The sequence below is a fragment of the Elaeis guineensis genome, chromosome 2, assembly GCF_000442705.2.
Source record: "Elaeis guineensis isolate ETL-2024a chromosome 2, EG11, whole genome shotgun sequence".
Classification (NCBI taxonomy): Eukaryota; Viridiplantae; Streptophyta; class Magnoliopsida; order Arecales; family Arecaceae; genus Elaeis; species Elaeis guineensis.
The window spans coordinates 113,292,600-113,318,142 of record NC_025994.2 but is presented as its reverse complement, the minus strand read 5'-3'; the positions used below and the strand labels follow the sequence as shown (position 1 = coordinate 113,318,142).

The 25,543-nt window shown below is 42.0% G+C and overlaps 3 protein-coding genes across 3 annotated transcripts; 1 reads left to right on the top strand and 2 right to left on the bottom strand.

Moving 5' to 3' along the window:
* Positions 1-3,378: 3,378 nt before the first annotated feature.
* On the bottom strand, positions 3,379-5,031 carry LOC105042156 (uncharacterized). The gene has a single exon (XM_029264821.2). The coding sequence runs from the start codon at positions 4,785-4,787 to the stop codon at positions 3,753-3,755; it is 1,035 nt and encodes a 344-aa protein (XP_029120654.1). The 5' UTR covers positions 4,788-5,031; the 3' UTR covers positions 3,379-3,752.
* A 3,687-nt stretch (positions 5,032-8,718) lies between these two features.
* On the top strand, positions 8,719-9,303 carry LOC140855372 (uncharacterized). Its single transcript, XM_073251257.1, has one exon. It carries the CDS (start codon positions 8,719-8,721, stop codon positions 9,301-9,303), a length of 585 nt encoding a protein of 194 aa, XP_073107358.1.
* Positions 9,304-15,627: 6,324 nt separating this feature from the next.
* On the bottom strand, positions 15,628-20,454 carry LOC105042147 (auxin-responsive protein IAA27). Its single transcript, XM_010919260.4, has 5 exons — positions 19,804-20,454; positions 18,573-18,802; positions 17,413-17,554; positions 16,727-16,788; positions 15,628-15,962 (listed from the first exon to the last, which is right to left on the bottom strand). The coding sequence occupies exons 1-5, from the start codon at positions 20,286-20,288 to the stop codon at positions 15,925-15,927; spliced, it is 957 nt and encodes a 318-aa protein (XP_010917562.1). The 5' UTR covers positions 20,289-20,454; the 3' UTR covers positions 15,628-15,924.
* Positions 20,455-25,543: the final 5,089 nt, after the last annotated feature.

The following is a 25,543-nucleotide window of genomic DNA, read 5'->3' as shown; positions in this document are numbered from 1 at the left end:
GACCTCGAAATTAGAACGCAATATCCATGTAGTAGTGCATGGTAGATGTATTTTTTTTTTTCCCCTCAAGTTAGAGTTTTTCTTGAATTTAATTTTTCGGTAAAGAAAGGGAAAATAGAGAAAAAAGATTTTGTTAAGGAATTATAATAAAGGTACTTACGATGGGCTTCTCAAGAATTATTGTTGATTGAGTTGATGCCTTTAGGAGTGCTTTTTCTCTTGTATGTGATTCCACACAACACAATCAAACGTTTAAAACGGACAATGATAAACTCCACATAAGTTCTTTTTCTTTGGATAATTGCAGCTTCCATTACATACAGCAAAGGTATATGCTTTCATTCGCTGCGGTTATCTAATAAGTATTGCTATCAATCACTTATAAAATTATTGCCCAGCTCATCTCATTGATGTGATAATAGGGGATGGGTGCAACACATGGACGGGTCGATGGCATAGTGGAACCTCGCCTACCACTAAGCCAATCACTGACTTCTTCTAGATCAAATCGGTGAACCCACCGGTGATATGAGGGATAGACAAAAACCTCCCTTCCTTGAAGCAAAATAATGACATCAAAATTATTTTTTATGAATAGCAGACTACAGGCATTGTTTGCACAAATGGTCCAATAACCACTAGGGATGCACTTGGGCCCCACGAGCCCTTGACGCATTCGACCCAGCCCGGAATTTGGGCAATATGGATCAGTTTCTGTTGGGCGGACTAAACTTGGGTCAGATATTTGTACCCATTGTTAATAGCTTGCAAGTTTGATAACTAATTCATACAGGATGAGATAGAAGTTAGCGATTATGTCAAAGATTTTCCTTCTAATAATATGATACATAAATCATTGAAGTGATTTTAGTATTATAGAATCAACATTGAAGAGGTGAATGAGAGATCACTTTATAAATTTTTAATTTTACACCAAAATGAGAAGTCCCAAAACTAACTTAGATTAGCACGATCGTAGCCCGAGGTCGGCTATTGCTCATCGGGCTGAGCTTGGTCCTGGGTTTTGACACTAGCTGGTATGAGCTTGACCTAAGAGGCTTAGACCATCTTAGACCAAGCCAACCCACCCAATTTGCTTTCTTATATTAATTATGATTGATTAACCGATATGTTATCTAATCAAGTGTGCAAGATGCATACAAACAGTTAAACAATCAGAACTGGCTATTGATCATGTGTCTATTGAGCATGTGCTGCATTTAAATGATCTAAAAATATGTCATATGGTTATGTAGCTAAAATGCAATCATGATGCAGCACAATAAGGTCTTCTAAGAGGATTATACATGGGGGACGGAAAAGGGTGCTTACAGCATATAGCAAATGATAAATAGATACTCCTGTTTTTTTTCCTCAAAAAAAGTGGAAAGGTATTTGTAATCATTGGGAATTATTAATAGGTGTCTGTTTTAGTAAAATTGTTAATAGGTGTCTTTATCATAATCCATAGTTGAAGGCAAAATGTTAATTATAATGAATGGGAATCCTTACCAGCAAAAAAATAAATAATAATAATAATAAATAATAAATAATAAATAAAAACAGATATTTGAAGAAAGCTTGACGGTGAGAATTGATAGGAAAATTAACCATAGACCTTAGCCTCCCAAGTTCGAGATAGAAACACATATTTTGGGGCCCAGTTGTGGTTTTGGTGCTTTGAATAGAAGTGTATCCACAAGGTTTGATGGTCTCGTTCCTGGGACCACTAGTCTCTGATGGGTCATGTGAAAGAGGCCCCATAAGTGCTTTCGGATTACTTTCCATGTGAGCTAACAGTTGCTGGATTTCTGATGTTGGATTTCCTATGGCCCACTCGACAGAGATTTGTTTGCTTTAATTTTGAGCTCAATTGATCGATGTTAAAGTTAGTCAGTTCCTTTGTTTTCAGAAGTCTTTGCTCCCCCCATTGAGAATGATCTCGTTGTCTAAATAAACATGATTAGAAGAAAATCCTACTTTGTGCTCCATGGTCCCTTTGACTGCTGAATGATTGGAGTTCTGCTGCTCCAATATTATTTTTTCAAGGGATTATATCCTCTATATCTTGGTGAAAAGAGATTATATCCTCTATGTAACGGTCTACTAGAGAAGGATGCAATATCCAACAACAACTTTTTTTTTCTTTTTCTTTTTTTTTTTTGACTGGGAAACAAAAGAACGTGCAGAATGAGATGAACAAAATTTCTACAGGTTACTTGTTGTGTGACCAACGAGACCTCATATTTTCTGCTCTCTTTTTTCTTCCCGGGGGGGGGGGGGGGGGGGTGAGGAACATCACATTTTACCTAGTTAATAATCCAACACAAGTTTTTCTTTTTTGAGATAATAATCCAACATAAGTTAAAAACATTTTAAATTCATCCAGTTAAACCATTAACTAAGACAACCTAAGATACATAATCCTTGTAAAAAATAATTTAAAATCTCAGATTTAGTTAATAGCAAAGTTCGATGATCGGTTTGCTGAGCTTTGAGTTGATGCTCTCTCCGTTGTTTTATTGCTTTGTCCCATCGCGGAGGACATTATTCCATTGACCCTGTAGCAGTTTACCGACAGGTTCATTTAAAAGCTTGTCAGGCTTTGTAAGCCGGGGAGGGGGGGAGGGAGGGAGAGAGAGAGAGCAAGAGAGCAGGTGTCTGAATATGGAAAGTCAGCCCAAAGACAGACGCAAACCTTTGTCCTTTATAACTTTTATTTTATCTTTTTTAAGAAATCAGGAAACTATCAAGGATTGAGGGTTTTGTCTAAAGTTCAAGCCCCTTTATACTTAGAATAGTTTTAAGCAAATATCTATGAATATTATCATGTTACTTTATATAATTTTTTTTAAATATAAATAAATGATTACACCATTTTGATGTGAAAACAGCTCATAAAATTAAGATATAAAAGATTCCACAGATATCAATTCAGTCCCCAAAGTGATTTACCACATCAATCGCATTGTTCGTCTTTCGATAAACATACTGAATCAACACCGCAGTGGAATGATGCAAAGAAATCCAAATACTGTGGAAGAATAGATGTACCTCTAGCTACAGAAACTCCATCGATGAAAATCCTCTCCGAACTCTATGCAGCTTTCGATACTAAATCACAACAAAACTTTTGCTATTACAAACAAAAGATTGCATTACATATAACTTATAATATCAGTAACTAAAGCTAGTGAAGTATAGAATTCCTGCCATGACATATATAACATAGGTACATGAACTAGGGCTGTTCATTGGGCCATACCCTTCCTCCTGTCGAGAAACCCAAAGCTTCTGTATTTGAACGTCAATTTTGTGAGTTGTGAGCATTATGAAAATGAAAAAAATTCCAGGCAACTTTAATTATATACAATAAGATATGTGAATTATTCGTGGGTGTAGCATTGCTTTGCATCATACGGACTTCACATTGCTTTACATACTACTTGGTGATGAAATCATATTTAGATAAATCACAAGCCCAAAATAAGTGAAAAATAGTGAAATACAGGAGACGAGAATAAACACTGCACAAAACCTCCAAAACGTCACCGGATCACGAAAACCATCAACCGCAGGGTGCAATCACCACCGGCAGCGGCTCCATCACACTCTGACACTGACCCCTCCTCGTCACATCCCTTTCGCACCACCTACCCCTCATCCTCTCCCACACAGACACCCACTGCCACACCCACCCACATTGGACCCCACCCTACCGCCCATCACCAGCCGTCCGATCGTCCCCCGAATCAGCACGCATTCCACCCGTCGTTCCCCAGATCCAGCTGTCCGATCTCCTGCATGGAGCGGAGCAATTGCGCCCCTTTTCTTCGCCCCCGCGCGCTGCACTCCCCCTGCATCGCCGCCACCACCGCCCGCGCCACCTCCTCCGGCGCCTCCGACGCACGCTTGCCACCGTAGATCGCCGTCAGCACCCCGATCGCACACTCCCGCCCCCTCCCCCCCATCCTCTCCGCCGCCCCGGCCAAAGCCGGCGCCGCCAGCGCGTGCCCTCGCACCTCCGCCGCTCCCTCCGCCACCGTGCACAGCAGCTCCAGCGCCGCCAGCGCCCGCTCCGCAGTCGCCCCCGACGGCCCAGACGCCGCCACCGCCTCCACCGCCGCCGCTGCCGCCCCGGCCTCCACCGCCGCCTGCCGATTCGCCTCCGCCAGCAGCAGCGCCAGAAGCACCTTCGCGGCCGGCCGAGCCCAAGCTGGATCACGCAATGACTCCACCACGCCGGCCATCACCGCCGGGGGGCAGGAGACGCCGGGCTGGGAGGGGTCGGGGAAGAGGGAGCGCTCGAGGAGGCGGAGGGCGGGGAGACGGGCGCCGGAGGCGAAGTGGATCTTGGCGGCGTGGAAGGCCTCGGCGAGGTCGTCCGCGGAGTCGGGCGGCGCGACCGGGCGGGCATCGGCCTCCGTCGGGGGTTGGTGATGGTGGTGGTGGTGGAGCGGGAAGCGCCACTGGGTAAAACTCTGCGACGTAGACGAGGAGGAGGACGACGACGAAGAAGAGGAAGGGGGAGGGCGATCAGGTTCGATCGTCGGTGTCGGGTCGGAGGCCGGAGGTGGTGGGACCGGAGGAGAAGGACGCGGAGGAGAGGCGGAGGGTGGCGGAGGGGGCGAAGGCGAGGGGAGGAAGGTTGTGGCAGAGGGCGGAGGAGCGGTGGGGCTGAGGGCGGCTTGGGTGCAGTTGCGGAAAATCCCACAGGAGAAGAGCGGCCGCGGCGGGGGTTTAAGCTTCGGGTGCTGAGGGTTTTGCTGGTGGTGGCTCCGGCTCATGGCGGTGGTCCAGCGAGGGGCAATATCATAAATTTGCTCAACTCTCCGGACAAAGAGCTAGAATAGCATCAGACCAACCCGAGAGGGTGGGGGTGAGAAGCGAGGAGAGCAGGGGGGGAGCTGGGAGAGTTTGTATAAAATAATGGAGGGGGTTGTACTAACTGTGCGAGTCTTATACAGGACAGGAGTTTTGTACAAGAACAGAGTAGGATGAGAGAGAGAAGAGCAGATAGCTCAGAGAATCCAATGTTCACAAAAAAGGAAACATATCCGATTCGTTGCTCTTCCATTGGCTAAGTGAAATGGATCAATCAAAGGAAGTTTTAAAATAAAGTAGTGTATTTTTTGTGTGAAATCGCTGGGTTCAGAGAGGTTGTATGGCTGTGGAACTGTAGAGCTTTGCAATGGGCCCACTTTGTCTGAGACTCTGCTACGGCCGTGTTTCTTGTTATGGGTGCCGTAACATTGATTACTGTTGGGCTTTGGCAGTGTATGCACTGTTTTGTTCGTGGCAAAGGAGATGGATCTATGTGGCAGGGAATGGTTGGTTTAAAGTTTCAGATTTGTTACGTGGCACGTGGATCGATCAGCACGACACTGTGCGGTCTATGGAAGTAAGAAAATGTTATCGGGCGCCAAGCATCGCCGCTGTGGCACTAACACAGCGGCGAGATAAGATTCTGCCAAACTCCTATAAATTATGACAGATTCTGGTAAAACCTATGACCCCAATTCATCAGCAAGCGCTTGCTCGGATGGCAACACCCTCGCCATATGTGCTTCAGGAGAGCAAGAATTTGACACGGGTGAGCAGTGATGGGGTAACTCAAGAGAGCACTATAGCTTGGTAGTGAAACAGACTCTAATGTTCTTCCCGGATCACTTTGTTCACCGCACACCCCCCATTTGGTTCACTCTTTTGCACCAGCTCAGTGACATGTGGCTTTCACATGGGATGTGCTGCGAATGTCGGGGATGGGGTGTTTGAGATTAAGCCCAAATTTGCATGTGCAAACTGGTCCAAGCAATTATTTAACTAGGAACGTGCTATAAAGTGGATTGACCTTAAGGTCGCTCGAGCATCAAGTCTGACTCCAGTTTTTACCAGGTAGTCAACATTGAGAACCTAGAAAGAGAGCTTAATAGGCAGCCTATCCCAACCGAATCAAGGCTTTTTTTTTTTTTTTTCCAGTAAATTGAAGTTATGAAAGTAATCTAGAATAAATACATCTATGAAATTCAGAAAATAAAATATTAAGTAATTCAGTGAAAATATTTGACATAGTCCTCCATGAAGTACATCATGTGCGATTAGCTACTATGTTACCATCCAATCTTTAGTACCGTTAATCTAATAACTCTTGACATATTTATGAGAAAACAATAGAAGCTTTTATCGAGTTAATTGAAGTAGGTAAATCCGCAAAAACAACAGGGCAAACCTGTTGACCGTGTTGAGCCTTGGAAGCACAAAGAGTCCTGGCTAATTGTCTCGGAAAAATGCTTCGAGTTATCCATTTATGCACATGAAAATTTTACTAGACCCATGACGAGTGTCTACCAATTATCCATGTTCGGCAATAAATCGCTTGAGTTGTAGAGCTCTTCTCTCGCCATGTGGCAAGAGTATTGTTTATGTGGCTATAACGGAGGCACGTAACATTACTTAATTGCCTACAGATTGATTAGATGAATTGATTACCAAACTCCACTTATGACAGGAGCAAAAAGGGGAAAGCAAAGCTACTAATATTATCATTTAAGGGGTTCATGTAATAACTTGAAAATTAAGTTTGAACTAATCTAATCCTATGGTGATATATTCTTTTTAATGCTTTACAATATAGGTTTTTCATAATAATGCAAATTATAATGTTTGACGATTGAATTAGTCACAGCACAAAGCAGGCTAGGACTAGATTGCACATAAGATATGTATTATTAGTTACATGACGCGGTGCAAGAAAGGACTTGCTAGTAATTATCATGTTCCATTAGGGGTTTACAGGTTATAACTTGAGTCCGAGTAGGAGAAAAAACACATTAACTGATGTTCTTATAAGTTTTTTTCTTTTTATCAATATTAAGGGGCTACCAAGAAAGCAGCCCTATGAGTTTTTAAATAGTGACCGTTTGAAATTTTTCGTTGTGCATTGAGATTCCTGTTGCGGCCGTCGTTTCCTTGATCGCCAGCGATTCTTTCGGCCGCAGCGCGCTTGGTCACCGGAAGAACATGGTGGGCACCCATGCGAACCGTCTGGGAAGCTCGAAGGTGAGAACAAGGTTGGATTTGAACTGAAGAAGGGCGGTGGATGGCCGCCCGGTGTGGATCTCATCAGAACCGTCATTGGAGGAGGTGGAGGACCTCCTCAAGTGGTTCCCAGAGGTGATCCGCTTCCCGGAAGAGGAACTTAGGGAGGAAACGGTGAGCTGGACAGCTACAGCTGTGGTGGCTCGGGGCTTTGGCCAGCGGGTGGCAGCAGAGGCAGTGGTGAGGGAGTTTCGACTGCAAGCAGGGTTGAAGGGCGAGGTGGTGGGGCATGGGCTGGAGAGGGGGTTCTTCCTCTTCAAGTTCTAGAAGGCTGGGGAGCGTGACAAGGTCCTCAATCGGCCATGGGTGGTGGCCGGGCAGGTGGTGGTGGAAGCCTAGCACCTGGGGTTCTTCCCATCAGAGGGGGCGATCAGCTCCACCTTCGTTTGGATCAGGCTACCGCGGCTCCCGATGGGATACTGGGGCTAGATGGCGTTGCAGAGGCTCCTGCAAACGGTCGGCGAGTTTTCCTCCATGGACAAGTACACGACGGAGAGGTGGAGGGTTGGGTTCGTCAGGGCCTTTGTCATGGTGGATCTCTCCCGGCCGTTGAGACTGAGAGCTCAAATCATGGGCCCGGAGGGAACCTTCTGGCAATGCTTCGTTTACGAGGGCCTTGACGGCCTTTGTCTTCGCTGCGGCCGGTTGCACGGGCCGGTGGGGAAGGGGTTGTTTCAGGTGCGTTGGTCAAAGGGGTTAAGCGGGATGCAGCGGCGGCTACTTCACTTCCGGGACTATGGATGGTGACGGTCCATCGGTGGCAGTTTGGGCCGATGAGGTCGGATGATCCAACAAAGAAGAAGGCTGAGTCAACCCGGCCTCCTGAGCCCGATTCGAAGATGACTCGGATGGACTCAGGCCGGGCCGACTTGGGTGCGGGTGCGGATGGCTGGATGAACCTCATGAAATTCGCACAACGTCGATCGCCTGTTCGCTATTGGCCTGCTCCAACGGTCGGAGTGCATGAGATGGGTGCTGAGATTTGTGCCGAAGTTGCCCCAAGCATTAGCCCACGTGCTGCTGGGCCTGCGAACCATTTTGGTCCGCTGGTGCTGGGCCATGATGCAGGCGAAGGCCTGTTGGGGCCCAATGGAGGTGCATAGGCGGGCTTATTTGATGCGGGCCGGGCCCCCTTGATGCTAAGTGGGCGGAGTTCTAGGTCCAGTACATCCAGAAAAGGGCCAATCAACTTAAGTAAGGTGAAAGGTAAGGCCCTGACCTTTTCGGAGGCCTATATAGAGTTAGTAGATGGCGTTGGAGGACCTAGGGTCTTCCTTTTCTCGACCTCGACCCCAGGCAAGGATGAGAGGGCCTTGATCTAGTTGGAGGAGGTGATGTCTGACTCGAAGGCTCCTGCTGAAGAGAGGCATTCAGATTAGCGACCAGGACCTCTGATGGAGCATGATCCGATGCTCTCCAAAGGAGAGACTCTAGTGCACATGATGTGGCGAGGAGAAGCCTGGTCCGAGATCACGAGAAGGCTATTGTCCGACTGAGACAGGCCATCTAGGAGAAGAGAGTGAGCCCATATGTGATGGACTTGACGACAACTGGATTGGAGGATGTTGCTCAGACTGAGGGGGGTCCTGGTATGGACCCTCTTCCCCTATTAGATGCTTGATGCGGTTGTTGATCTGGAACACTCGAGGGGTGGGGAAATCTTTCTTCCGATCGATCTTTAGCAGATTGATTCAGCAGCATGGCTCGGACGTGTGTGTCTTGCTCGAGACACAACTCTTCGGGGCGAGTTTTGCTCATGCTAGACGGTGGATTTCGATGGCGTGGAGCACCTATGCCGTGGAATCTAAAGGCCTATCAGGAGGAATCTTGATGATGTGGAGGCAAGGTTCGATTAGGATGGATGCTTTCCACAGATATGAACAACAAGTAGCATTAGTCATATTTGAGTCAACCGAAGGATTGTGGCTTCTATCCGAGATGTACGTGAGCACCGAGTATAAAGAGTGGAGGGAGCTGTGGTCCGAGATTTTCAGGATGGTATCATTGGGCCTACCCTCACTTGTTGCTGGAGACTTCAATTGCATTATGGAGTCCCACGAGAAGATGGGCAATAGGCAATATACTGACGGCATTGAGTCCAGAGAGTTCAGGAAGTTCATCGATGATGCAGGCCTGATTGATCTGGGCTACTCTGGTCCTAAATTCATCTGGTGCAACAATCAAGATGGGATGGCTAGGATTTGAGAGAGTATTGATCGGAATTTTGCCATTGCTGACTAGATCCAACGCTTTCTGAGGCACTAGATTCAACACATACCGAGGATTGCATCTGATCATTATCCGATTCTCATTATCACAGATAGTCCACGCATTCCTAGGGATCCATTCAGGTTTGAGAAGTTTTGGACCCTCTATCCGAGATCGTGGGAGCTAGTTAGGGAGGTTTAGAGGATGTCAGTTCATGGAGATGCACGATACTAGATGTTCTGAAGGCTAGAGCTTACCAGATGCAGACTCCTTTGGTGGAACATGCGTGAGATCGGTGATATCTTTAGACGGATTGAGGGGACGGAGGCAGATATTATGGAGTTACAGAGGAGAGAGGATCAGAAAGGGAGCTTCCAGAGGTCTGACTTGAGGGAGCTCCACTAGAAGCCCTCGGAGCACTATTCTTTACTGAGACAGCAGGAGACACTGTGGAGGCAAAAGTCCAGAATGCAATAGATCAAGGAGGGTGATAGAAATACTAGATTCTTCCATCAGTTCATTATGATTCAGAGGTCTACCAACCGTATTAGGCAGTAGACTGGTAGATGACAGTGAGGAGATCAAAGAACAGATCTTTCAATTCTTCAGAGTGTGATGGACAGCATCTTTGGGTAAGGGCATGCCCTTCCAGGGATCCCGGCCTGTGGTCCATGTCTTCGATTAAGAGAATGAGGCCCTAGCTTGTTCGATGTCCGCTGAGGAGGTTTTAGAAGCTTTTTGGTCTCTGGGGGAGGATAAGGCCATTGGGTTGGATGGTTTCCCTCCTTCTTTCATCGATATTGGCCTATCATCCGGGGGAGGTGGTGGAGGCTATGCAGATGGTCTTTGACTCCAGAGGTATCCCGACTGAGTAGAAGAAGACCTTGATTACTCTCATTCAGAAGCATCCCGATGCATCCAATCTGGGGTACTTCAGATTGATCAGCCTTTTCAACACTCTCTATGAAGTGTGTGCTAGAATTTTGGTTAGGAGATTGAAGCCGATTGTCCCTCATCTGATCAATCCTGAGTAGGGAGCTTTTGTTAGTGGCCAGTGCATCTCCGATAATATCCTGATTGTTCATGAGTTTATGCATGACCTACAGCACGGCCCTGACTGTCGAAATCTTATGATGATTAAGCTTGACATGGAGCAGGCATATGATCGGATGGACTGGCGCTTCCTATGTTAGATGCTTCAGGAGCTCGGCTTCCAGGATAGATGCATCGACAGGATCATGGACTATGTGGAGCACCCAAGTTTTGTCATTTTGATAAATGTGCTTCAACAGAGTTTTTTCACTCGACAGTTAGGTTACGACAAAGTTGTCCTCTTTCTCCTTATTTATTTTATGTGCTAATGCTCTATCCTGAATATTGAGGGCGATGGTTCAAGAGTCGTAGAGGAGCCCTATTAGCCCACCCCTAGAGTTCAGCCTCTATCATATCTCCTTTTTGCAAATAACTGTTTCTTGATTGGGTGAGCTACGGTTCAGAATACGAGGTATTTTACCTCTATCGTAGAGGCCTATTGTCGGACTTCAGACTAGCTAGTGAACCTACAGAAATCTACAATCATTTTCAGTCCCAAGATGAAGAACCAGGTAAAGTGGGCGATTCGAAAGAGATGAGGGATCTAGGAGCAGATTGAAGTCCTGACCTATCTAGGTGTTCCTCTCATTGGGCGGCACCTTCGAAGGACTGACTGTAGGCACATGGAGCAGTGGATCTAAGATCATCTTGAGGGCAGGCATGCCAACACCTTCTCCATGATGGGTAGAACGACGCTTGTGAGATCGATCTTAAGTACCATTCTTGTTTACCTTCTGGCGAACATAATTGTGTCGAGCTCTTGTCTGAGGTGGTTAGAGCAGCTTTTCCGACAGTTCCTATGGGGCTAAGGATGCAATGGTCATGGGATCCATTTGCTGTCCTGGGAGGTGGTCTGTCAGTCTGTCGAGGATAGAGGCTTTGGGATTCAGTCTCAGTTTGTCAGGAGGGAGGCTCCGATTATCAGGCATGCTATCAGATTTCTTTTTCAGTCGCATGGTTTGTGGAGAAAGATGATGAGGGCTCGATATGGAACGTGGAGTCAGGGGTGCAGGCTGCTCGCAGTTACTTTTTCATCTGGAAGGAGATTTATGCTCGTGCCCCGACAGTCTTGGCTCAGGTTTGATGGTTGATTGGAGATGAGAGGTCAGTGGATGTGAGTCAAGATGCCTGAATTTTTAGTTTGTCACTTGTCCGATGACCGACTTTCATCAGTACTAAGATGGCGGACCAGCTTCATGTCTATGACCTGATTACTTTTGACGCTAGGGGTTGGAGAGCTCAGGATATCACCCATTTATTCAATGGCCCACTTGCAGATCAGATCTTCACCATTCCGATTCCTATCCATCGCAGCCATGATGTGAGGGTGTGGGGTCGATCTTGTTGCCCAAAAACCCCCTCGAAAGATCTGTCCGAGATCTGTAGGCATGTGGCGACTGGTGAGTGCCAGGATTGATGCTGCCTAGATCTGGAGGGTGACTGCCCATCCCAAGGTACAGCTCTTTCTTTGAAAGGTTGCTTGGAACCATCTTCCAACGTGCACTTTACTCTAGGACAGAGGTATGGAGCTCGATGTGTCTTATCAGATATGTAGGTTGGAGGATGAGTCGATAGGGTATGCGCTCTCTTGCGATGCCCAAGAGCAAGGATGATATGGAGATGTGTGGACAAACAATCGTGGGAGGCAAGCGGTGGTCCTTGGCTGGATCATTTTCTGGATGCAATCCGTCGAAGCATAGCAGAGAGGTCTACCTGTGCCTAGGGAGAGGAGGTAGGATGGTGTATGTCACCTACCAGATCTGGCTCTCTAAGAATATTCTGATCTTTGATGCTGAGGTGACTCCTGCTCACTTTGTATTAGAGAGGGCCTACTACTTAGCCACTGAGTTCAGCCACTTTGACGCTGTCGGCCGCACCTTGATGCATTTGACTCCTAGGGCCCCTTTGTTGCTCCTGCAGCGATCTGGAGGGTTATTTTTATTTCCTAAGTGCCTCCTCTTCCAGAATGTATCAAGATAAACTTTGATGGCAGTGTCAGAGGTAGCAGGGGGATCAACCTTATTGGAGCCTTCTGTCCCAGGTGCTGAGCTCCGTGTCGCTTGGGCAGGCATTATCTGTGCCCAGCAGGAGTTGCGGGCAAAGAAGATCATGATTGAGGGAGATTCGGCTACCATGATAGACTGGATTCGGAGTGACACATCGCAGTCCTAGGCCCATCCATTTCTCTATGATATTCGGCTCTATTTTTATGACTTCATTGTGGTTTCTGTTTGGCATATCTTTTGAAAGGCAAACAGCACCGTTGACTGGATTGCTTCTTTTGTGGCTGAGCATACTGGTGAATGGACTTGGCATCAGGGCCAAATCGGCCCCCAAGCCTTGCAGGATATTTTATTTTTCAACATTTTAAGATGCACTCATGCTAGATTGGTATAAATACCCATTTATATTAAAAAAATCAATATTAATGTCCTAATTAAAGAGGATTATGGGTAGTAAACTATAAGTTTAAAAGTGGTGGAATTATCAAGATGAAATTATCCTGGACCCGCCCAGGCTTTTAGCAGGGCCTGACAAATCTACCAGGCTTTAAACTTGTACCAGTGGCTGACTTCAAATGAGCAAATTACAGGCTTTATTGTTTGGGGTCCAGAATTTGCCAGGACCGATTCCTCAGAGGATGACAGAGAACCATCGAGTGCTTTCTACAGTTTTGGTTGTGTTACAAGGATCTCTGTGACAATTGGTTGTGCCAGCATTTTAAACATTTACAATCATGTTTATTAAATCTTGTCCCAATTGTTTGGAGTTAGCTTTATTAATTTTCATTTTCCAAGTATTTCACAAATGTATCAAGTATAATACAAGATGACCACCAAATATAAATTAGAGCTTCTCCGTCAGGTCCAGAAAGGAGAGAATGTTAGCTCATGTACCTACTGACCGAGGAGCCATAAGATTTTTTTTTTCTTTTTGTGTTAATAAAAGGATTATAGACAATGAACCACAAAACAAGAGGTAGGAGTAGGACTCCACAAATACCCCCAACCCTGTAAGGTTTTGATAGCCAAGTGGTTTGCTGATTGATGGCATGAATCGATATTTTTTGTTGTATGATAATTTCCCCCCAACCCTAACCCTCCAAACCGTCGGTGAAGATGGGATTTGATCTCAAGTCTTTTGGTACAATTATCAAAAACTTTAGCAGCTTGGTCAGATGGCACATACACATGAACTGATATATGATTTATCAGTTTTTGGGTACCTTAGACATTGCAGTTCCTGTTCATCAGGGCAGATTGGGCCCAAAGTTTAAGGCCTGAGCAACTTTGAAGCAAGCCCTGACCTGATCCAATGTTAAATGACAATAAAAAAATGACATACATTAAATATCAGATAGATCACCAAATCATTATATTACAATTTTTTGCATTATCTGAAATCTCTTACTATCTCTTACCAAAATTTTCTATTATATATAATGAAAACTCTTCAGTGTGTTGTCCATCGAACATCCGATAATCTCATGTAAAATCATGCTAAGAAAAAGATCTACACCATGTAGATCAAAACTGGATTTTTTTTTTTTTTTAATTCATGCCCCTGCAAATATGTTTTATTGCATATCAGGAATGATGCTAAACCTTAGCTTAACCTAAACAGGTACCAGACAATGCCCAGGTCCAGTTTCAACCAAGATAAAGGATAGAGAGATTCAAGAAATCTATCAACAAATTTAGATTGATATATAATATCTAAAAGCAATATAGAAATATCAGCTGATATAGTGTAAAAAGTTCAATTGGCATTTTGAGACTTTATTTTTCGATAGCTAATAATTATTACCTGAATAGAGAACTATTTTTTTTTTTTTTAAAAAAAAGGCTCAGCTGGCATATTGATATCACATTAGCCAATTATCCCAAGATAAATCATGTTATATCTTTAAAGGCCATTATCTTGAATGTATTCTCATACCATCCTAAAATGCCTAACCAGCTCTCACTGAAGGGAGTGTTCATATAATAATAAGAATTCAAGAGAAGAAAATGTTAAGTGCCAAAAGGATTTAATATTCTAATTCAAAAATATGGATTGGAAACTCTTACACCGAGTGCAGACTGATAAAATGATAAAAATAATTCATCCGCCAAGACGATATCCTTTCATTAAATGGAAAGACTTGTGTTGAAGAATAATAATCCCACATCGGATATATTAAGAACTCTTGTGGTGCTTATTTAGTCTTGAGCTCATTCATCTAAATATCCGGTTTTCATGTAGGATCTTAACAATTTGATTGGAGGAGGAAAAATAACATAAGAATAGGTGCACAGTTAGATTGTTAATCACATGAATAATTTTGACATCCACAGAAATTACAACTTTTCATTGCATACGGAGAGTACAATCAGATTATATAACCAGAAGATGATGTCTTTGGATACAATTTGTTTAATAAGAGACATCATTTCACAAGAAATGGGAGGGTTCAAAGTTTCACTGCTTCACATGCCCACCAACAAAGAGACATCATCATAAGTGAAAGAAAACAGAAACATCATTTCATTTTATTATAATGACAAATAGAAAAGGGAGAAGAAGCTTGGTTCTGAGTGTACATAAACGTACCAACCTTCCCAATTTTCCTTCCATTCATCATTGTAGCTGAATGATGACCGTAGAGGACTTTAGTGCCTTCATTTTACAATATCATAACACTAAAGTACAGACCACAAATGCAGGCCCCTACACCATGCTTCTAAAGCTAGAAGTGGGGCAAGGGTTGCACTGTTTGTCTGATGATCCAATATGTATATATTAATTATAAGGTTTCTTATTAAAGAACATATCACAGAATTGGAACATCATGCGTTTAGGTGCGTCTTGATTCTCATTAGTAAAAATCTCTTTGCTAAAAGATGAGGTTCCGAGTGGGACTTGGTTTGAAAAAAAAAAAGAGGGGAGGGGGGGTAAGCATCAGAAACCCCTAAAAATTCAAATCATCAAATTATCAACAAAATCATCGTAACAATGTCCACCTGGTCCAGGCCGTTTCATCATTTTGACCCATATATGTTCTAAATCATCACCAAAGGATAGCATAATATTTGTAGCATTTCAGCTGAAATGTACTTTATAATCCATACAAAATAAAGTTTAGGCCTTTCATCATGTACTCAGATACATGTGGTAACCAAAAGGCCTGGTTTATATAGGACATGACAAGGGTATAGACTTGCATCCGAATAACTTTATCTACCAAAATAAGAAGAAACCTGCAATTGTCATTAGCACACGGGAAGTAATGCTCAAACATAGCAGTTACAGACAGCAAGCCAATCATCTACACATACAGAAATGACAAGGCAGGGAAACAGAGACTGACACAACCTAACAAACATTATGTCCCTAGGAAATAAGAGAAAGTTACATACAAGTTTCACTCCATGTATAACAAACCATAAGGTATAAAGAGAGCACTTGGATGAATCCTTACATCTTTTAAGAAGGGCCCCTGCAGACATTAGATCCACTTGTCTTAGCTGTTGGATGAAAATGCAGCTAGTTCCGACTCTTGCACTTCTCCATGGCTCTTGGGGCTGCAAGTAGACAGACACAGCCCATTAAATGTAAGATATAATATATTAATGATAACCATACGATGGTAGGGAGCGATGCTCCAAAAATTTAACATTTTCAGTTCTTGTTACTGGATAATTTAGAAACAATTATTATAAAATTCAAGAGGACATACATTCCAGATATACCTGGTAGAATTTATGCGGTGCAGTAATCATGAACTCTAAAAAACAAAATTTTGATATAGGCCCCACAAATACTTGATGGGTGATGCAATTTTACAAAATTGTTTAAACAGTAAAAAACAAACAGTAGCCTCTAAACGCATACAGATTGTAAAGATCCTTTAACTTCATAATGATTCCCTTTTTACACCTTTCTAGTTTTGTTCATAATTATGCCTTTAGTTAAAGAATCAATAACACAACAGCAGGACAATCATGGAAGAGTTCATAATTATGCCTGAGGAACTCTGTTCAGGTAATTATGCTTGCCCCAAAATGCATTAAAAGAAAGATCCTCACATAAAGTATGCCATATTAACATCATTTCAAATATTACCAACGATGCAAAGCATCATTCCAGACAAAAGCACTAGTTTATGCTTAGCTCTGATAATTGGTCGGATGAGGAGAATTAGACTAGAAACACATTAGAAGAAATAGTACATCTATGATGTTGCAGATGAAGGGTAACCGATAATGCAAGCAGTCCATTAACCAAGTAAAAGCAGTAGAGATACAAGAATCAATAAAAGATGAAAGCTATTCATGTTTGTACATACCAATTCCAACTGCTTCTGAACCTCTCATGATCCTGAGCCTCCTACAAGAGTCAGTGAACATACTGCAAATGACAACAAGTGAATAACCAGTTGTCAAATTAAATGAAACACGACAATGAAAAATCATCTAGTAGGAATGGATCAGAACTAACAGAAACAGTAGAAAGAAGTAGAAAAACAAATATCCAAGTTATCCATCATGATACCACAAGAAAAAAAATTTAAAAAAATGAAGAAATTTACGTCAAGCTGGAAAAGCACATGGTATAGCCTCGCCAAAAAAATAATAATGATGATGATGATGATGTTGCCCGAGTCTTAACTTAGACATTACCTCTATAAATCACAGATCAAATTGACCGAAGCCAAGGTTAACATTGAGGAACTCACTTCACAAAAGATTCAATACGTGAAAATTAGTGGAACACTTAAATGATTCATACTGTATTTGTTTAAATGATGATGATTAGCTTAAAACAGCTCAATAATATTGATCTATATATGGGTCAGATTAGGTTTATTTTCTACCATCTTGATAGCTAGGGACCTTTTGACATGCTCACTTGCTAACATCATTGCAGCATCGAAATCGATTTAAATGATAGATCCTCACAACTACATCTTTACGATCTATCCTTCTTCATTGTAACTATAAAATTCATAAATCTGCTGAAGATTGTACTTACTTCCACGGAACATCACCAACAAGCATCCAATCACCATCCTTGTCTTCATATGTAAGGACGTACTCAGATCCTTGAAGAAGATCCATCATCCGGCTCTCACTTAGCCCATCTCTGCCTGGTATTTCATGTGAACCACACTGGCCTGGAATGCCACGTATTAAAAGAGTAAACTCATCCTTGCATAAAGACACTTGCACGAGCCACAGAATAATATTGAGGAAAATAATAATTTTTACTCATCATGATGGGACATTCTTGGGTTGCATAAAAACTATGGCTTGAGATAAACAAAAGCAAAACCAGAGGATATTGCCTTATGCAAGCTTTCTGAAAAGTTTTTAACATCCACAGTGAAGAAAGAAGAATTGAAATAAAAATACTACTGAAGCAATGTTCTGAATATCCTTTCATCCGAAGAATAATAAATTGAAAAAGAATGCTAAAGTTAAACCTCCTATTTTGGAGGTAAGCTCTTTTCATTGAGTATCCCTGCATAAATTCAATTTGAAAAATACAGAAGTAAAAAGATGCAGCACTATAATCTTATAGTTAACATATGCAGGAATGGCTCCAAAAGATTTACATGAATAGTAAATAAGATTTTCTTAGTAGTTTTATCTTTACGATATTACATTCAAGCAATAATCTACAAGGCCATACAGATATATTACTTTTCAAACAATAATCGACAAGGCCATACAGATATATTACTTTTCAAACAATAATCTACAAGACCATACAGATATAAAAAAGTAATAGAGACAGTAAAGCAATCATGGTGTACCTTCATGTCTATTCAAGTGCATGTAAATGAAAAAATACATAAGAGTATAGCCAACATGATAATTTCATATGCAAGAGTTTTTCATTTGAACTTGGTATGACCTCTAAATAGGATGCTTATATGGTGATTAGAGAGAGAAAAAAAAAAGGAAGAGAAGAGAGTGAGAGGGTGGGAGGACCTTTTGTGTGCATGATCGTGCTTTTTTTTTTTTGTGTGTGTGTGTGTGTTATATGGGGGGAGGAGTGAACGCCCTTTGGGGTTTGTGGAGCAGGGTGTTGGAAATGAGCCTAAGATGCCAAACCCATATCTAAAATCTTCCCACAAGACCACAATTAAGGGGCAAAATCTAAGAACACTGAAAATTAACACAGCTCACCAATGGTAAAGCAGCTGAACATCTTCTCAAGTGCTGATGAGAGCTCCTTATAGTTCAAGTATGTTTTGAGGTCAACTTTTCTGAGATATGGGGCTCCATCCATGCTAACCTTGACATAAAGGCATCCTGTTCCTTGTTTCCCTTCAGTATCCTCTTTGTTCTTTGATGGGTTTGAAGCCATTGTATTCTTCCGGTAGCTACGGATTGGGGGCCAACCAACTACCTGTGCCCTGTTGGATAACATTTTTCTTAGGCAACAATAAACATAACCTGTAGACTACCCTATTATGAGCATAATAACATATCTAAACACAATGCTCATGAAGAACCCAAGATATATTTTCTATGCTTCAAGAGGAACAAGAAAACAGGGTAGTGAAAGTTTTTTTTTTTTTTTTTAAAAGTATAGCTTAAATTTTATATTATATCCACAAATTAGCAAACATGAAAATTTTCATTGCAAGAACATAGCGTATGCATCAAAGTTCGATCCATAAATTCCATAAGTTAAGAACAGAGAACCAATTAAGAAATAGAGAGGCAACAAGGAGAAACTATGTCTTTAGATTGAGCAAAAAATTGATAAAAGGTCAATTTTTCAGAATAATTGTGGAGATTGGGTCTGACTCAAACCACACCAGAAACATCATAATGAGATATAACGAGGATGTGAGAGAGAGACCACAGGATAAGATTTTAAAATAGCCACAATAAAACAGGGCAAACTTCATCAAATAACCACGATATAATCTTCACAATCTCAAAAGAAATCAGCAATTACATGGATCATTTCTTTATTTTAAAGCAATCACAACCACGTATCTCCCAATTCATAAGCATCCAGAGTAGAAATAACTAAAGCAACCAGAAAACTTTTGCTATATCTCAATTCCCTCAGTCTTTCTGCGGATTATCGAACAAAATAGTTAGCAACAAATCAACGCAACGCAAGCATGCGATACAAAGACACCTGAGCAGTTGTGATGACATCAATTCATCGAAACCACCAGTAACAAAGTAAAATCCACAAAAATATGAACCGTTGCAACAGTATTCCAAGGAAAACAGGTAATTACCCATTTTTTTCCCTTCTCATTACCATGAAAAAATCGCAAGGACATGACCTCTAACCTTAAAATAAAGTAAAGGAGCAAAACAACTTCATAGATCACCTTACCATTTCTCCATTATCAAAGCACTCCAAATGCTAAGAATAAACAAAAGAACTTACTTTGCAGCAGGTGCAACTCCAGCTGCCGAAGCCTGGGCCTTCTTTTCCTGTCCCGCCGCTCCAGCCGCCCCACCGACATCCTTCACCAAGCCCGTCGGCCCCGTGTGCTTCCCCCCGCCATTCTCCCCCCTGGGCGAGAACAAGTTGCCGCCTTTCCCCAATTCCACCTCAGATCCACTCCCTCCGGAGAACCCCCACTTTCCGGAACCATCAATGGCGTCCGAGAACCCCCTCTTAGCGCCGGAGACGAAGCTTTTTGGGAGCCCCAGGGTCAGGCCCGGGCCGTCCTCCCGCTCAGGGGACTGGGACCCCGGGAGTCCCAGGCGGAGCTCAGTCTCCTTGAGGTTGAGCGCCGGCGCCCGCGCGCCGACCTTTGGATCGTCCTCGGCGGAGAGCGAGGACGAGGAGGAGCAGAGCTTGTCGGAGCTCTCCATGGAGGAGAGCTCCGAAAGGCCGATGTAGTCGTGTTCCAAGGGCGATGTCATCCAAACTTAGCCGTGGTTTCTCAGAGGAATTCCAGCGAACAGGAAGCAATAGTGCGGAAAGAGAAATTGAGAATTGATGGAGAATTGATAGAGAGAGAAGAAGACGAGAGGAGGAGGAGGAAAAAAGCGAACTTTGTTTGAGTGGGGGTTGTGAGTGAGGGGAGAGAGAGGCCTATAATAGAGTTGGTTTTGTGGTAAAGATGTGAGAAAGCTTTGGTCTTTTTATTTCCTTTTTTAGTTTTTCTTTTTGTTGTTTTTGTTGCTTAGTTCTACAGGGTAATGATCTTCGTTATATTAGTGTTTGGAGAGGAAAACTATTGATCATAAAGAAAAAGAGCGAAATTAGGAGAGAGGAGAACTTGATGGAAGCGTATATACCTTTGGGGGCCGACCTACCGACAGCGGACTGAAAGTTCCCGACAGGGTTTCAGGTAACGTTCGCTCTGTTCATAATTTTCTGATTTTGTTCTTTTTTTTTTAATATCTGGAATTCTGATAAGTGTGCTGTTCTTTTCAACGGTCGGCCTTTAAAATTAGAGTGTGTCCAAGTGCGCATTTATCTCATTTTTGTTTTCAACTCTTTTCGGTGCAAGAAAAGATAATATTTTGTTTCTTTATTTCAGAAAAGAATCGGATAAAATAACGAAAACATCAACTTTATGGCGGGCAAATGTGATGCAGCACCACTGAATCCTATCTTTGTATGTGGGATGCGTGCAAAGAATAATCCAACTCTCCCCCCAACCAATACATACTTTTTCCTTTGTATTGCACCAACCTTTTAAGGGACATAAAATAGAAAATTAATCGCCGACTAAAGTTTAAAGTGGTATAAATTCCTTTTGCAGCGGTACCAAGTACTTCCGCACAAGTCTCTATTAATATAGAAAGTAATAACCATAATAAAATTATTCATTGAAAAAAATCAAAAAAATTAATGATAATTAATAATGTTGCTGGGCAACCAGTGTGCATGGAAATAAAAGCGCAAGTTATTTTGATTGCATAAAATGAATGTTGAGCATTATAGTATCTGGTCCAAGAAGTAAACTTCTATTCTAGATTTGCATATTTACCGCATCTCTTCTTAAGAAACTTAGAATATATTTTTCTTTCGGAAGCTACACGACATGAAAAATAAAGAAACAAAAAGTAAGACATATGCTAACCAGAAAGAACAAGAGGACTCTTTAACACGATTGTCTGTTTGTTCCTAAATTAAAAATACAAAAGAAAAAAAAAAACTATTTTCAGTAAACACATATTTTTCGACAATTAATTACCCTGCCTTGGATCATCAGGAATGGCATTTTTAAATAAAAAATTAAGAAAAGAAAGAAATGGGACATGATCTTTGAGTGTCTCTCTTTCTCCTTTGGGCGTGAGACTCGCACGCAGCTTTCTAATTCTTCACCACCCACGCCTGAATCATCCGTCATTATTGTGTTCCGCAGCGTTGAACCACCGCATCGAACGGCTCGCCATCCATGCACTACTAAGGATCTCACCCCAGCGTCCGATGCCAAACCATCCAACCAAGCCATAGCAAGCCGTGCCGTCCCATAAGATACCGAACACCGTACTCTTCCAATGCCATGAAGCCAAGCAGTCACCATCGCGCTGCTCAGCTCTGCCCGCCACCGGCCTAGAGAAAGAATTCCGTGTGCCCGGTGTTCGGCACGGACACCTGATCTGATGCGAAGCTCACTGTGATCATGATTTGGACGGCATGGATCGGTCGCGTCACTGCGACGACGGGCAATGCTTGGCGCCCGGGTTGACGGCAGCCGTTGGAGGGTGGCTGACCGGCCGTCCACCGGCAACTGCCGGTGACCGATGAAGACCGACGACGTTGACCGACAGCTGGCAGGACTGCCGACAAGGAACGCCGTCTTGTTCTATATTACCCGTCAATGATTCTTGAAGTATATATTTCTTTGACAACGAATGCGTTGACGAACCACTTAAACTTCTCTCGGCGAAAGGAGAAGTGCCACTGGATCGGTGATGGATTATGACACAAAAGCGAGGAGAATGTGAAGTAGTAAGTCGTGAAAGCGAAAATGGTCATTAATTCCTGGGCCTTGGAGCATTAAAAGCCCCCCTCGTGTGGGTGGTAGAGGTATGCTGTCAATCTCCTTCCCACGGTGTAGAACTCCATGTGAATCCCCCACGAAAGCCATAAATTGTTTTGTTTATTGTGTGACTCATGAACTGCCCAGGTCCATTTATTTTGGATGGGAGAATTGACGTCTTCCATCTGCATTGACCTGCCAACTGTCACCTTATCCATGTTGACTGAAAATTTTATATAAATATTATTGCCACTAAAAACTAATCTGATGGAGCTAAATAAGCTGGAGTTTTGCCCGGATTAATCTGCTCAGACCGGTCTACTGAGAGGTAAAGGTTTAACTTGCAAACAAGAGATAAAACATCGAAGGCTGCCAAATTTGATCACCTGATCCTGTATATATCGTAGAATAGGCATAGAGTCATTATGTTTAATACATGGTCTAACAATAAATACATATGCTAATACTGCAATATCACTGTGCATAACACTCGACAGAGCGGTGTAAGGGGCTAAATGTAAAATGATGATCAAATGAATAATTAATCGAGCAGTAAGTGTCTCTTGGTGAATGTTATACGTCAATGTGCTAGGAACAATAGTTTAGCAACTTCTAGCATCAATTCAAGCATTGTTCATGAGCCAAAATTCTTATCCCATCGATGAGCAGTATGAGATCGTCTTATCCAATGGAGTCATTCACAGCCAACAGTTTTGTCGTGACATGGAACAAGATGGCCTACGGAATGGACCACCCCTCTTGACCTAATCAGCCACGGTCTTTTAACTCAACACCGTGTCCTGTTGAGTACAAGACAACTCGGTGGCTCCCTACGTCCACTTATGAGGAAAACACCACAAGATTACACCCTCTTCCCACGCCAAGGGCAGATGGAATCGTAAATCTGGTGATAGCACAATCTATGGTTCCAACTCCCTGCCAAATTTTAAAGTCGTATTTAATACGAATGGAATGCGTAACGCTGAGCACATGCGGCAAGTAGCTATTGGAAATTAAAGGCACAATCACACTCCCCTTCGCCATCCGTGCTCCTTGTTCTTGTTCAGTGATGGTACATGATATTTGTCTACTGTACCCTTCATTGGACCACCCTGTCCACTGGCCGTCCATGCAGCGAGGCCCCAGTGGTGCCCCACGGAATAAAGCTCCATATCGGATTGAATCGAGAGCCTTCGGCCTCATCCCTCAACGGCCGAATTGTGGGGTGGCGGCACTCGCACATCTTGACCCTAACCTTGGTTAAAATTACAAAATTTGACATCCAAAGCCTATCTCAATTATTGCACCCGGTGCAAGCGAGGGGACCGCACCCAAGGTGAGGAATAACGGGAATCCATCGACTCCATTTCTTACCGTTGGCGAGAGACCGCCTCAAGGGTATTATGGTCATTTTATCTACTAAGATGCCGCGGCTGATGTTATGGCTCAAAAATGCCATTTTATTAGTATTTAAATGCTTGGTTAGGCAGGTCATGAATCGTCCAAATCATCCATTTCTGATGGTTATCTGTTTGTGGGCAATTTGCTAAGAAGGATAACATGGAACAAAACAAATTTCTGATCAGCGTCCTGTTAGCTCATTCATAGGTCACTATATTTGATCATATGCACCGAAAATGATGGAACAATGGTGGGTGTGCTGTGGCTTACTAAAGGCACAATAATCTAGCTAATTCAACTAGAAAGTTGCTAAAGGCTACCTGTCCAGGCACAGTTCAATTCATTGGTCGATTGTGGGAATCTGTGATTGGATAAGTAGTACATGGGACCCTAATTTTCTATCACCTTATCTCACATGCTGCACAAATCTTTAATTGCCAAATAAAGCTAGCTAATAGATTAAGTTGTGACTAGATAGATGGTCAGTTATGATATGATAGCTATACATACATACATACATATACATATATGTGCATACATGTGTGTATGCACACATGCATGTATATATGAGGCTATGCTTCTCTTGAGAAAAGATGGTATCTATTTTGCTCAAATTTAAAATTAGTAATGACCCATTTAAATGAAAGATTCACATTATCGATTGTGATTTACATATTAAAAATGCTCGCAAACCAAATATCACATACTTTATTGGTCTTTTATCTATGCTATGGATGGACACAAAAATTATTGAATTCTATAATGCCGGTGTGCAAAATATATGGCAAAACATCTAATTGAGAATCCATTTTAATGATCATGATTTACGCATATTAAATCTATATGTATTAAAAATCAATAAATATAATATTTAGATCATAGTAAAACATAATCTCATATCATTTTAACCATTTATTTTTATACTAATTTAATGTATACATTAAAGAATACTAGAACATACAATTTTCATTTTAACCATTTATATATATATATATATATATATATATATATATAGACTTTGCTCCTCACAAGGGAAAAGCATATGTACTCATCCTAAGTACAAAATCAATTGTGGGGCATCTAAATTAAAAATTCATACTATTGATCATGATCTATATCTATAAAAAAACAAAGACATCAAAAGATATATATTTAGCAAACCTCTAACTCATGTATCAAGTGATTGAAAAATAAACAGTTAAAATGATGTAACATCATTATTTGCTATGATCTTAAACACTAAAATCTATCAATGCTCGATTCACATATATTTTATCATATATAGATTAGAATCAATAAGATGGATTTAATTTAAATATTTTATCATGTATTTTGGCATACTAGCATAATAAGAATCATCTCTTTTTGCATCCAACTGATACATAAGTTAGAAACTATAAAAATATATGATACACATATATGCGCGCGCACGCCCACACACACATGCATATATATATATATATATATATATATATTTTAATAGCATAGATTATGATCAATAGTATAGATATTTATTTATGTATCCCATGTATTATTGATTTTGGACTCAAGAGAACTAAATATTCTCTTCTCCCGAGGGAAGCATATCCATATGTATAATATTTTAAATTTGATAATATAGTTATTTTAATTAAATTAAAATTATTTTTGAAAGAAATTTTTTTCTAAAATAATGATATATAAGACTGCCAATTATTAATAAGAATGGAGGAGTTGTCCTAGTTAAACACTATAGGGAACTACCTCTCAATATCTATGTTTGAAGATGGAGCTCTCAAG

Bases quoted from the DNA above. Each gene is read 5' to 3' on its own strand.
- LOC140855372 (XM_073251257.1), top strand. From the start codon at position 8,719: ATGCGGTTGTTGATCTGGAACACTCGAGGGGTGGGGAAATCTTTCTTC.
- LOC105042156 (XM_029264821.2), bottom strand. From the start codon at position 4,787: ATGAGCCGGAGCCACCACCAGCAAAACCCTCAGCACCCGAAGCTTAAA.
- LOC105042147 (XM_010919260.4), bottom strand. From the start codon at position 20,288: ATGACATCGCCCTTGGAACACGACTACATCGGCCTTTCGGAGCTCTCC. The intron at 17,555-18,572 runs GTGAGCTGTGTT...GTGGCATTCCAG, and splicing joins GTTCAGCTGCTTTACCATTG to GCCAGTGTGGTTCACATGAA. The intron at 16,789-17,412 runs GTAAGTACAATC...TGTCATTTGCAG, and splicing joins GTTGGTGATGTTCCGTGGAA to TATGTTCACTGACTCTTGTA.